This window comes from Arvicola amphibius, chromosome 12 (assembly GCF_903992535.2).
Source record: "Arvicola amphibius chromosome 12, mArvAmp1.2, whole genome shotgun sequence".
Classification (NCBI taxonomy): Eukaryota; Metazoa; Chordata; class Mammalia; order Rodentia; family Cricetidae; genus Arvicola; species Arvicola amphibius.
The window spans coordinates 25,365,282-25,379,626 of NC_052058.2; the positions used below are offsets into that span (position 1 = coordinate 25,365,282).

The 14,345-nt window shown below is 42.6% G+C and overlaps 1 protein-coding gene across 4 annotated transcripts in view; it reads right to left on the bottom strand.

Moving 5' to 3' along the window:
- Rft1 (RFT1 homolog) overlaps positions 1-14,345 on the bottom strand; it is a 42,980-nt gene that overhangs the window by 5,671 nt on the left and 22,964 nt on the right. For 2 of the 4 annotated variants that reach the window (XM_038350148.1, XM_038350149.1), the window contains 4 exons: positions 11,689-11,739; positions 10,429-10,559; positions 9,027-9,171; positions 1,921-2,026 (listed from right to left, as the gene is read on the bottom strand). In XM_038350148.1, the coding sequence (XP_038206076.1) occupies positions 1,921-2,026; positions 9,027-9,171; positions 10,429-10,559; positions 11,689-11,739 (433 nt within the window). Of the gene's footprint in view, positions 1-1,364; positions 1,490-1,920; positions 2,027-9,026; positions 9,172-10,428; positions 10,560-11,688; positions 11,740-14,345 lie in introns of all 4 variants that reach the window. The other 2 variants (XM_038350151.1, XM_038350150.1) reach the window with 2 other exon arrangements.

Genomic DNA, 14,345 nt, shown 5'->3' on the forward strand with positions numbered 1-14,345 from the left:
AAACTTTTTATCCATGGGAGAAAGGGTAGACTCAAAGCAGTTCTGCAGCTATGAACTAGCTAAGGTGAAGAGGATGTATAGACAACTATTTTAAGATTATGGGTTGTGATCTACTAATAGGCTGGCAAATTAATTCAATAGGTCATATTGTGTCTTTAAGACTTTTAAATTGTATTTTGTTTGTATGCGATGGCTGTCTGTGTGTAGGTGTGTGTGTGTGTATGAGAGTGCACATGTGCTGCAGTGCACATGTAGAGATCTAAGACAACTTGCAGGAGTTGCTTCTCTCCTTCAAGCACAGGTCAGAACTCCAGGGTTCAGGCTTGGCAGCAGGCACCTGTACCTACTGAGCCATCTTATCTTACCTACTCTGAGATGTAGCTCTTTTGAAGAATGAGATAGAAGAGAAAAAAAAGAATCAATGTATCTTGTGCATAAGTGAGATGCTTCCTGCTTTATGGAAGCTTGCTTCTGTTACACGCATTTACATGTGTACCGGGTCATGTTGTACTCAGACCAGTCGTTTCCATGGCTTCAGATTCAGGATTGCTTGGCACTGGTAAAGAATAGTTTCCCTGGCTTACATCTTCTAAAATTCCAATTCTATTGGCCTGGGAGAAGACCAGAACTCCCTAAGATAATGGCTTCAGTCTGGGCTAGTATCTTGGCTACACTCCAGTCACGATGCAGCCAGGCCACCAGGTTCCTATGTGCAGCAGTCTAAGACAAGAACAGACAGAGGGTGCTGAGAAGGGAGAAAGACTCCCTGACTCTGGGCTACCCCTTCCTCACTCCACCCTTAGACCAAGCCTCTGAAGTTTGCAACAGTACTCGAGGTAACAGAGGCAGCATGGAGACCTTCAAGGATCCAGAACTCAAGAGACAGTGGTTAGTTAGAGAGGAGGGCAGGTACCTCTTCACTCACACCACCCTTCAGTCTCTCCTTATCGTTTTATCCTTCTCCTCATCTTACAGTGACATCATAAAACTCTATCCTAGTATTTTAGTGTGAGGATATAAAAAGCAGATGGACTTTTATAAAAGACGAATAATGAGGGAAAATTTTAAATACATGTATGTGCTCAAGGGTCTACTTTGTACAGAAGTGACAGGAGAGAGTAGTAAAAGTAGGGTGAACAACTATTCCCATGGAAGATTTTGAATCACAGTCACTGTTAGAACCACTGATGAAGGATCCAGGGCAGAAGTCCCAATCTGGAGCTAAGAGATAAGAACTTGTATTGAAATACATATCTGCCTTTGAGCCTTCTTCTTAAGAAAGATGTCACAGAGTCCTGAGATTCTCGGAGAACTACAAGTCCCTTAGGGACAAGAATTTACATATATATAAGTGATTTGCCTACATCCATGTCTGTACACCACCTGCATGCATTGCCCAAGAAGACCAGAAGAGGTTGTCAGGTCAGGTCCCTGGAGTTCCTGAAGATTGCTAGCTGCCATGTGGGTGTTGGGACTTGAACTGGAGTCTCTTGAAAAAAAACAAACAGCCTGTGTTCTTAACCATTGAACAATCTCTCCAACTCCTAAGAGTCTGCTTCTTGAAAAAGCAAAGTAACCAAGTAAGCCCTGAGCTGAGGCCCACTCTTGAACAGGGATGAGGTGGGATGAAGACTAACTTTTTCTAAGGTTGCCTACAAACCTAACAAAAACAATGCTCTCAGGGTGATACCCATCCCCCACTAAAGGAAGTGGAATATTGGTTTCCTAGACCCATTCTGGGAAGCACCAGGTAAACTGTGTCGCGGCAATGGTGGTCCTAGGGAGACCACACTAGCAGTATAGTACGGCCTCTGAGAAAAGTGTAGCCAAATCCACGCTCAGAATGCAAAGTAAAAGATGAGCACGCTACTTCACTCCATCCAAGGCGATGATTGAACGTGCACTTTCCACGCTACCCACCTGTCAACCTCCTCTTTGCTCATAGCCGCAAACGTGAAACACTCGGCCACACCGTTGACTGCGAGCAGGAGGACATAGAGACAATAGGAACGCATCAACACAGGACCTACAGAGAGACAATCCACAGAGATTCGAGAGTCAGAACGGGGTGTGCCCTTAGCTCCACCATGTGTTCAGAGAATTAGGTCAGGGGCCTGATGGCGACAACGGGAGACTGCATGCCCACCTGAGGACTCCGCAATGACCAGAACACTCGGGTAACACCAAAAGGACAGTGACATATTGTGGTGTATTATTTTTGTTTTAATAAATAAAGTTTGCCTAAAGATCAGTTCAAAACAGTCACACTAGTCGGTCATACAGGCCAGGCAGTGGTTGCCCACACCTCTAATGCCAGCAGCCACACTAGTTAGCCATCAAGGCCGGGCAGAGGTGGTGCACGCCTTCAATCCCAGCTCATAAAAAGGGAGAAGACAGATCTCACTCTCAGTCTCAATTTGAAAATTCACAGAGACAGGAGAGCCTATTTCAGTCTGAGGAAAAAATAAGAGCCAATGGCTGGCTGATTTGCTTTTCTGATCTTCAGGCTGAACCCCAATATCTGCTCTGGATTTTTGTTATACATGCTACATTTGGCACCCAACATTTGGGGTATGATTTCACAAAAAAAAAAAAAAAAAAAAAAAAAAAAAAAAAAAGCCACTTGCCTGTGGCTTTACAGCCACTGTCATAGGCCAGAGCTCCAAGTACCTAGGTTTTTCTTTTTTCTCTCTTGGCTGGCTCTCCCTTCTTGGGCTGCTGCCAAACTAGGCAGCTGCCTTGAAATCCAGTCAGGCTTTTACTGTTCTATGCAGCAGCAATAAGCCTCACGTCTTCATCAACATCATTGGCAGATTTGGTAAGAAAATTAACATAATGGCAATTAATTTATATTTTAATAAGTAAAGCTTGCCTGAGGATCAGAAGAGTAAAACAGCCATGCTGGCCAGACTTACAGACCAGGCAGCAAGGACATAACTTTAATCCTAGTAGCCACACTAACTTGCCATGGAAACCAGGCAGAAGTGATGCATGCCCTTCGTCCCAGAATGAAAGGATTATAAGATGGGAGGAGACAGCTCTCAGTCTCATTCTGAGATTCCTGGAGGCAGGATCATCATTTCAGACTCAGGTAGAGGTAAGAGCCAGTGGCTGGCTGCGTTGCTTTTCTGACCTTAGAACTGAACCTGAATTTCTGGGTCTGAGTTTTTATTAATTGTGTTACAAATTGGGAATTCTTAAAGGGAAGGATTAGTTAGAAGAGTTTTTTCTCATATTAAAAAAGGGAAAACACCATTACATTAGAGGGATTTGTGTCTGTATGGTAATAAGCTAGACAGTTTGAAAATGGAACAATTAAATGAGAAGATAACTAATTTAGAAGGGATTTATGTAATGTCAACTGTAAATGTCAACATTATCATTTTTATGGTATCATTTAAAAAGTTGGCTAATCTGAGTGCTAGGATATAGGCTTTAGAGAAATCTAATAAAACAGATCATAGAGATATTCAAATCCAGACAGAGGAATTTAATGGAGAACCAATTTCTGCATTGCATTATAAGAATAGAGGGGAACAACCTAAGGTTTTCAAACAACCAATCTTAACATATCCAGCAACCTTACAGGAGTTGTCAAATGACAGAGTAAAAAGCTGAAATGGACTCCTAGGCCAATGTTAGATTTAAGGAGATTCAGGAAAGCAATAGTCTCATAGGGCCTGCATTCACCTTTTGTGAAGCGAATGTTAAACTCATGGTCAGTTTGTAATAGAATTATCCCTAATAACTGGATAGAGTTGGTTAAGTTGTTTTAAAGCCTGGTCATAATTACAATGGAGTAGCTTGTTCAGAGAAGAGGCCAAAACTATTAAAGAATGCAGTAAAGCTAGAGGTAGGGAAATCTCTTATAGGCCCATATTCCAAATCTGGTTCAGTCGTTTCCTGCAATAGTAGAGGAAACACCTTCCCAGAGTAAATAAAGAACCTAATGCTTACTGGAAGAAACAATACAGCTTTGGATAATACAAAAGGTATAGAAGAGAAGAGAGAACAAAAAATTCAGAAAACTAAAATATGTACAAATTTGAGATTAACTTTGTTGGAAAATACTGTACATACATTTCTACTCTTGTTCTAGATATAGTACCTATACAACTCATTTAACAATGTAATGCAAAACTCTAGTCCTTGGAAATTACTATTGCCAACTGTTTAGGATACTAAGGAAATGCAGGTTAGTAGTTAATCACCTATTATAATTGAACTTGTAGTCACATTAGGTATGTTTTCAAGGTCAAACAAAGATATAGTTTAGATAGAGAAATCATCTTCAAACACCTCAAAGATCTATAAAATATGGCATCTAAGATATTTAAATAACATAGCCTTTTTTTTTAATGACTATGAGACATGTCTGCTTCTGATAGCACCAATCTATTTCAGAGAAGATAATGGGCATTGAAGAAACTCCACATGGAGTTTACTTTCTTTGTGTCAAAAGTAAGCCACTGGGCAAGAAAGTGCCTTTGCCTCAATTGTTGACAGCATGCTGTCCTTATTGGACAAACAGGACACAAAAGAAAGTGACTGCTGAACATTGTAAAAACAAGGAGTGGGGGCTGGAGAGATGGCTCAGTGGTTAAGAGCACTGCCTGCTCTTCCAAAGGTCCTGAGTTCAATTCCTGGCAACCACATGGTGGCTCACAACCATCTGTTATGAGGTCTGGCACCCTCTTCTGGCCTGCAGGAATACACACAGACAGAATATTGTATACTAAATTAATTAATTAATTAATAAAAAAAGACAAGGAGGGACAGCCCTTCAGAATATCCTATTTTACAGAAAAGTCTGTTGGATATGCTAGGCCTGTAGGCTGAAGATGGATGACCCAATGTTGCAGAGGAACTTTGGGTGACTGTCCAGGCATCCAGTTGTTTCTGTCATTTCTAAATTTTTTGGAAGTCTCTTGCATGCACTTCCTGTTTACTCAGTTAATATTATATTCCCTTCTTGGGTCTCTGAGGGAGTTGAAGATTAGATATTTATAGTTTTCCTTGTTTACCAGATGCAGAAAGCAAGTTATGATAGAAAGTAAATTAGGTACAAGACTTTGAACTTATCAAGATAGGATAGATGTAGAGTATTTTCTCTGAATTTGTCAAATGCAAATGGACTAGACATTGCTGATGTATTTATTTTCTGTAAATACTGTATATAGTTACTGTACTAATTGCACATAGTTTTTCTTATCTTTGTTATAGCCTTTTTATTTTAGACAAAACGGGGAATATAGTGGTATATTATTTGTTTTAATAAATAAAGCTTGTCTAAATAACAGTGCAAAGCAATCATACTTATTAGCCATATGGGCCAGGCAGCGGTTGCACACACCTTTAATCTCAGCATCCACACTAGTTAGCCATAGAGACCAGGCAGTGGTGGTGCATGCCATTATTCCCAGCACTAGAGAGGATTATAAAATGGAAGACAGGTCTCACTCTCAGTCTCAATCTGAGAATTCATGGAGGCAGGACTACCCATTTTCAGTCTGAGGTAGAGGTAAGAGCCAGTGGGCTGGCTGCTTTGCTTTTCTGCTCTTCAGGGTGAATCCCAGTATCTGTCTCTGGGCCTTTATTTATTTATTTATTTATTTATTTTGGTTTTTCGAGACAGGGTTTCCCTGTAGTTTCTAGAGCCTGTCCTGGAACTAGCTCTTGTAGAACAGACTGGCCTCAAACTCAGAGATCCACCTGCCTCTGCCTCCCAAGCGCTGGGATTAAAGGCGTGCGCCACCACCACCCGGCTTCTGGGCCTTTATTATACATGCTACAGTGAGGAATAAAAACACAGATCTTATGCTGAACAACTAAAAGTTTATCTAGCCACAAAGCAAAGCTGTAAGCATTTCAATCAGCATGGAGGTGATGCCTGCAAGTTTGAGCTCTGAAAATACCAGCATGTATCAAGGGAAGCTCAACTGAGCAGGCTGCAAAGGCCCTTTTGGGAATAGCCAGCGCCAGGACCAGCAGCAAACTCCTGAGACAGAACTTCACAATCCACAGTGAGAATCAGAGGCCCCAGTGGTACATACGGTGTTACATTCAGCAATGCATTTTTAAGAACTTTGTTGATCCAGGGCAGTGGGTTGGCTCAGTGGGTAAGGTGCTTGCTGCAAAGACTGACGCCTAAATTTGATCCCTGGAACCCACACAGTAGAAGAGAACTCACTCCTACAAGTTGTCCTGACTTCCACATACTTGTGGTACCTGTATACACACACACACACACAGTGTCATTTTTTAAAGTTACAGACTAGATACTAGAAGCTTTATCATGGGTTTGATTCTTCACTTTTCAGAGGGCTATTATGATACAGAGATGAGCAAGTAATTTCTCTCTCTCTCTCTCTCTCTCTCTCTCTCCTTCCTGTTGTTGTTATCATTTGATTTTGGGGAGACAGTGTTTCATGGAGCCACGGCTGACCTCCAACTCTTTACCTTTTGTTTCCACCTCCTGTGTATTGGTATTTCAAGCATGCAACACCATGATTTTCCTCTAATGAGCAATTTCTAATAAAAGAAATGATCGTTCAAACTATAACCCAGCAATTGCACCCGAGGTATCCATCCAACAGAAATGAATGCACACGTTCACAAAATGTGGACTGGCTCTATTCAAAATCACCCAAACTGACCAGCAATAGAAAAAAGAACAAGCCAACTGGTGCCTTCCATTCAGAGTAACACTCCACAGCAAGAATACTTTTAAAAGGGTGGCTAAAGAGATAGCTCAGCAGCTAAGAGCACTTCCTGTTGTTTCAGAGAACCTGGTTCCATTCACAGCATCCACACAGTAGTTTGTGACCATCTAAAATCCACTTCTGGTGACCCCATGCCCGCTTCCAGCCTTCAAAGACACTGCACATGCATGCGGTGCAGACACATACACACAGGCAAAACATTTGTACACATAAACTTTAAAATAAAAATTTAAAAACAAAGAAAAGATTTCTGGACATTGTGGTACTGTGGTGCACACCTTTAATCCTATCACTCAGGAATCAGAGGCAGGTGGATCTCTATGAGTTTGAGGACATCCCAGTCTACAAAGTCAGTTCTAGGATGGCCAGAGCTGTTACAAAGAGAAACCTTGTGTCGAAAAAACAAAACCAAACCCAAAAGCCCCAAACAAAGCAGAACTGAAGAAGCTTGGACTGAGAGTGGTTAAGAGTCTGCTTGGCATCTGCAGAGCCTGGAGTTCTATCCTAGCACCAAATGAATCAATACACGCAGCAAATAAAGTAGTAAGGCCAAACCATAGAGACAGGACATTCTTTTCTGCTTAATGCAGGAATCCTTTCTAGGCAAAGTCAAGTTTTATGAAAATACTTAAGTCATCAGAAAAAAACTTTCAGGCTGGGCTGGGAAGTACTGTGACGTGAATGCTTTCTGACACACAGCACTAGTTAGAGCAAGGAGAAGAGAAATGGAGTACGGGAAACCCGATAGACAGCGTGTGCAGAGGCCCTGATGCTACCCAGACAGTCCATGGGCTTTGCAGTGTAGTAGCTTGGTGACAGCTTGGCCAAAAGTAAAAGCAATGAGCCAGGTGTGGTGGAAGAGGCAGCATGATGATGGCAGTTAATGTATGTCTGTAGGATGACTCGCTCTACCACATGAGCACGGTAATCACTGAGCAGCCCCTCTTGTGGCTGTGTTGAAGCAGAGGCTGTTTCTTGGGGACTGTTTTCTCAGGGGGCAGAGTTGGTATGAAATAGTTGGACCCAATCTCTGCACATAAACTTTCCAATGGCTTCCCAATGAGGCTTCCCAAGCAGTTCCCTGATGGAAATGTGCTGCTTAAGGCGCACACCCCAGGGAGCCACAGACCAGATCATAGGTTTCACAGCAAGTGTTTCCTCAAACTTAACAGCCTTTATTCTGGTGTAGAAACATGGTCTTTTCCCCAATACCAAAAGTCTGAGCTCCACTGTGGTCACTGAAACATGGAAATGTAAACTTGTATTGGCAGGGTTCTTTATATTGAGATGGGTCAGCAGAGAATCTTCCAGTTCCTTCTACTGATCTGAGAAAGCAGAAACATCTCTGCTTATTCCAGGATAAAAACTGCAAATATATGGTCAGTCTAGAGCCTAGCATAGTTTGAAAGGGTAAAAACCCCCAAGGAGTAGAAAGTACAGTGAAATTCTAGGCAGCCTGGGAATCAAGAATTTCTTCTATTTCTTCTATTTCTTCTTCTTCTTCTTCTTCTTCTTCTTCTTCTTCTTCTTCTTCTTCTTCTTCTTCTTCTTCTTCTTCTTCTTCTTCTTCTATTTCTCCTCCTCCTCCTCCTCCTCCTCTTTTCTTGTTAATGTTTTGTTTTGTTTTTTTAAGACAGAGTTTCTCTGTATAGCTTTGGAGCCTGTCCTGGAACTTGTTCTGTAGACCATGCTGGCCTCAAACTCAGAGATCTGCCTATCTCTGTTTCTTGACTGCTGGGATTAAAGGCTACCACTGCCTGGTGTGATCAAGTGTTTCAATGATAGATATAGTCTATGCTTTTCTTCTTCCAAATCAAGAGTCCATAGATTAAATACATACTGTGATTTGCCAAGATCAATTTTATTCTAGGCAAATGGCTCTGGGTTATTTTTCCAAGGCTTTTACTAAACACACTCTGAGATTTACAAGGCACTTACTATCTCAGATGTATTTAGTACACAGTAGAGACCCAACATAGGCCACACTCTGCTTTCCTCCCTCACTTAGAGGAAACACAGATAAGTACTTGGCAAAATATTTTATGCCTGAGAGGAACACCACCAACAAGGAGGATTTACCACTTCTTCACATGAAGGTGGAGAACTGATCTCCCTGGTGCAAGCCCAGACTGCATAATGATTGTGCACTGATAGTGAAGGAACAGCCCCAAAGCCTCGGCTATCCAGAATTTTGCCCCACAATGACACAGAGGTCACCCAAGTGTGCACATGGCCCGAATTTCACAAGCCACCTCTATTTCTCTTCAGAAATCAGAACAGACTGTTACAAAGTCTAGCACATACCCGATCCTGAACTAAGCATGGCTCCTCCATAGATGTCCAGAGCCAGTTGAGAATAGGCAAAGCCAAAAACAGTGATGGTCAGGCCAGTCAGCACGGCCAGCTTGAGGAGAGACTCCAATACCGCAGCAGCCACAGCAACGTCCTCCTGGGCCAGGGGAAAGGAAGGAAGTCAGAGTCCGAGCTGAAGTGTCCTGATGCAGGCCAGCTCTCCCAGGGAGGGCTGTGCACCTCTGCTTTTCAGCTCTTCAGGAGAAATGTCCGGTGTGCTGAGGAGACACTGCTCTATCCCCACATTTCCACCACACTAGCCAGATCTGTGCTGCTTCTGACTGATGGCCAGGAACTCTGCCCTTGTCGCTGCACACTTAGGAAAATATTGCTAAGTCAGACTTCGAACCAGATCTTACTTTCAGATACCGGGCATAAATTGCATTTTGTCAAATACCTCCTAAGACACATAACAGGTGGATATGGATTGCTTTTAATTGCAAAATAAGTCAGAGGGAGGCAGAGGAGAAGGCTCCTCAAGTAAGAGTGCTAACTCTTCATGCATGTGGGCCTGAGTTCAAATCTTCAGCACACATGTCAAAAAAAAAAAAAAGAGCCAAAAATGTTTTAAAGTAAGTCAGAATTTTCAGTGGTTACGGTGCTGAGGATCTAGTTCAGTTGGGAGGGTGCCTGCCTGCCATGTACAAGGCTCCTAGTATGACCCCTAATGCTGCACAGACTGCCTGAAGGGACACATGTCTGAAATCCCAGCACTTGGCAAGTTAAAGCAGGAGACTCGGAAGTTCAAAGCCATTATTTGCTACATGAAACCCTGTTTAAAACAAGCAAACAAACAAAAACAAAAATAGAAACCCAAGAATTAACTAGTTAAAGAGTAAGGTCAGACAGGAGGACAGCCAGGAGCAAACGAGAAGTAAACTGAGTCCTGCCAGCAGTAAGAGTGTGACAGGAGAATGACCCAGGTGTGATGACACATGCCTTTAACTCCACTATGTAGGTAGTACAGGCAGAAGGATCAAGAACTTCCAAATCTACCTTGGCTACAAAGGGAGTTCAAAGTCAGCCAGGCTACAAAACCCTGTCTCAAAAAACACAGCAAGGCAAGGTGGTGGTGGCGCACGCCTTTAATCTCAGCACTGGGGAGGCAGAGGCAGGCGGATCTCTGAGTTCAAGGACAACCTGGTCTACAGAGTGAGTTCCAGTACAGCTAAGGCTACATAGTGAGATCCTGTCTCAAAAACCAAACCAAACCAACCAAACAAACAAGAAAGAAACCAAAGCAAAACAGGAGAAAGAAGAGGTCTAGAAGAAAGTGTCAGCTCAAACTGAAGGAAAACCGACTGCCCACATTTCTTCCCATCCACCCGAGAGAAGTCATGAGCGCCAACCTTACCTGCTTCTGATGTGCGGCATCCTTTTCCCTCTCTAGTACCTTAGCAAAGAATATATAAAAACTCTCCTCTACTGGCTGAAAAATTAGCCTGGCCACAAGGGACCCGAGATTATTCACTATATCATATACGCCTACAAAACAGAAAGGAAGAACAATAATCACGTTAGTTCTTAATTTCACAGCACTACAGGAAAATTACTTCTCTAATCTTTAATTTAAAATTTTTAATTGTTTTTTTTTTTCTTTTGGCTATAGGATCTCATGTAGCCCAAGCAGGTCTTGAACTATCTACGTAGCCAAGAAAAACCTGAACTTCTGATCTCTCACCCTCATCTCCCAAGCACTGAGACTACAGGTGTGTGCCACTTTCCACGGCGTGGAGGATTAAACTCAGGGCTCTGAGAATGCCAGACAAACACTGTACTAGCCAAACTGCTTCCCCAGCCAAAAGTTTGCAAAGTTGAAGATAAACTGTATATTCCCATGTGGTTGAAGAAATGCTAGATCTATGCACTAAATGATAGTATCTGTTAAATCTGGAGCATAACCCCAGCCCCTGGCACCCATCCCAGCCCCCTGATCTGGGAGTTGCTTTGGTCTGGACTCCAAATTCCAGCATGCCAGGCCCTGACCCCTCTGTGCGGGGAGAGGATCAGGACCACTTCCACAGGGTATTCAAGTGGGCTCCCAGAGGATATACACATGGTTCCGGGTTTGCATGTGCTCCCTGCTTTCCTGTCCCCCACCATGTGCTCAGCCACCCGAGAGCACCGTATTTAATAAAACAATGGGCCTTTTAATTCAGTTTGATCTGATCTAATTGGATTTCTTTGTGCCAGTGGAGCTGCTCGTCTTAGGATTTTTTTCTAACAATATCTTGCAAAACCTGCAGTACAGTATTGCAACCATGATCCTGCCATTGTCACAGTCATGAGAGAGGTGCATTTATCGCTAGCCCTTTAGAAAGTAAGTCATCAACTCAAAACTAACCTTTTCTCTACTTCTACTTCCATGGCTCCGGTATCACACTGGAAAATCAATATAAAACAAACCCTGAGAGACTTACCCAGGAGCACTACCTGGGAGCAAAACTTTGTGACTATGATGAGCTCCACCCCTCAAAGTGACTATAGAAAGCAGGTAGAGAGTGAGGGTCCAAACAAGCCTGCCACTCGGGTCACACGACAGGGTATCATCAAAGACCTAGCGTCCATTAATGGCATACATCTTTAATGAAAACACTACAGGATTTCATCTTACCCTGGTCGCCAAAGTTTAATACATTCAAAAATGTCATCACATATCGCTCGCCTATAATAGAAAAGCAAAGTTATTAGCATTTCAAATGAAATAATCATTTTTTCTTTCCTTTTCTTTATGATCTATCAATGCTTCCAATTGATAATTATACTCCCCACCCCCACCCTTTTTGTGAGTTCAAGAACGGACTCAATCTTGAGAATCTCCTGCCATACGTTCCTGGGTACTGGGCTTACAGGTGTGTGCCCCCATGCCTGGATCTAGTTCACAAGTATTCTCAGAGAAACATCAGATAACCTAAAAGACCAAAGTCCTAGCAGAGTTTCCCACCACATCACAGCAACAGTTCAGAAAGTGCTGAGACCTTAACTGATGGAGCCTTGAAGCCAAATTAAAACCAAATAAAGAGTATTTCAAAATCAGTCTATTAACAATAAAATATGGTGAGACTACGCTAATATTAACAGTGAAAATGGCTTCTAAGTTTTAAGGGAGGCCACATATACACCCTCCCTCTTTTCCTCCCTCCCTCTCTTCTTCCCTCTCTCCAGGGTTTCTCTGTGTAGCCCTGGCTGGAACTCACTCTGCAGACCTGGTCTCAGACACAGAGATCCGCCTGCCTCTGCCTCCTGAGTGCTGGGATTAAAGGTGTGCAATATCATGCCTGGCTTGAATTTTCTTTTCCACAAATGAAACACCCTGGCCATGATAGAGACAGAGTACCAAACAGTGGCCACAACCCTAAGGAGCAAGTTCTTGCTTCCTGGAAACTCAGAAGGAAAGTAGCATAAGGTCAAACTCCCATCTTCTCACAAGACTCCTCTCTGAAAAGACGAGTGAGCATGAGAGGGACCCTGTGGGTCCTCCCAGGCTCCCATCTATGCTGCTCTGACGCTCCCTCACTGCAGACAGTTCCAGCTTTTGGAAGTAGTCAGACTCCACATCCAAGAGTTTGTGATTCTAATGATCAAACTAACTGTAAATCAAAAACATTCAGAAAAAAATGCATTAGAACTGAACATGTTGGACTTAAAAGTTTGAAAAACAGTGTGTGGAATTTCTCATTTGTCAGTGTAAATATAAACTGGTCGTGTCATCTAGAGGATTTTCATTATATTGCTTGTTTTTCCTAAGTTTATAGGTACTGTTCTTTTGTCAGTTTATTAAAGCTGTTGTTTTCAAAAAAAAAAAAAAAAAACAAAAAAAACAAAACAAAACAAAAAAAAAACCTGAACACATATGGCTCCTTTAATTATTATATTCTCTAAACAATACGGTATAATGATAGCTTTATATAGCACCTGCACTGTACCAGGTACAATTAAGGACTTCTGAAATGATTTAAAGCATAAAGAAGGATATGCTTAAATCATATGCAAAAAAATACATTTTTTACACAAGGAATTTTAGTATACCTGGGATCGGTGCAGGAACCAAAACCTGATATCAAGGGACAACCGTGTAGTTCCCTATCAATCCCTGAGTTCACACTTTCAAATGGCTCAAACCCAGAGGTAGCACACGCCTTTAATCCCAGCATTCTGGAGGCAGAGGCAGAGGACACTATACACAAGGCTAGCATGGTTTACTGAGTGAGTTCCAGGACAGTCGGGGCTACACAGAGAAACCTTGGCTCAAAAACCAAAACTAAACAAAACAGTCCAGAACAAAACAAAACAAAAACCCCCAAAAGCCCGAGGGGTCCTCAAAGAGCACGTGCTGACTGACTGAGATCCAACCATAGTCCACAGGCGTGTACAACTGTTGCCCATCTGTCTTTGTTCTCAGCACCTGACACTGTGTACAGGAAACACGGGGAAGAAGAGGAGAACGTGCACACTCTCACTACTGTACACAAGACAGGTTTTTTTGCTTTATTTTTCTGAGACAGGGTTTCTCTGTGTAGCCTTGACTGTCCTGAAATTCACTCTGCAGACCAGGCTGGCCTCAGACTCAGAGATCCACCTGCCTCTGCCTCCCATGTGCTGGGATTAAAGGTGTGCTCCACCATTGTCCAGCTGAAAGACAGTTCTTAATAGAGTCAAAAAATGTATAAAAAGTTAGGTTATGATGAGATTATATGTTTTTCTCTAATTTTCAAATTTTCTGTCATTGATATAATAATTTTATAATAAATTTATTAAATGATATAATTTGGGCTTTTCCAGTTAGATTTTACTTGCAGTTTGGATGTGAAGTGTTCCTCCAAGTTCCATGTGTTTAAGCTTTGAGCCCTGGGCATGGTGCTACAGAAACCTCCAGGAGGCAGGGACTGGAGGGAGAAAGTCAGGTCACTGGAGCACGCTGCTGAAGGATATATTAAACTCTGGCCCCGTCTGTTTCCTGGCAAGCCTCCTCTGCCATGCACTAGCGCCATGATACACTGTGTTACCTTGGGCCCAAAGCAACAAGGCTAAGTAGCCATGGGCTAAAAGTGTGGGCCAGGTTGAACCATTCCTGCTTTTAAGTGATTATCTCAGGTGTTCGGCCACAGGAACAGACTTAGATCTTAGTTAAGCTATCCTTTGTTACTACAGGACTCCCAGGTCGACCCACACAGAGCACAGCCCCCAGTTTCCTCATCCCTACACAGAGGGAGAGAATGTCTTTTATAAGGCTGTGGACACGTGTGCTCCTAAACTAGACAGCTCAGGTAA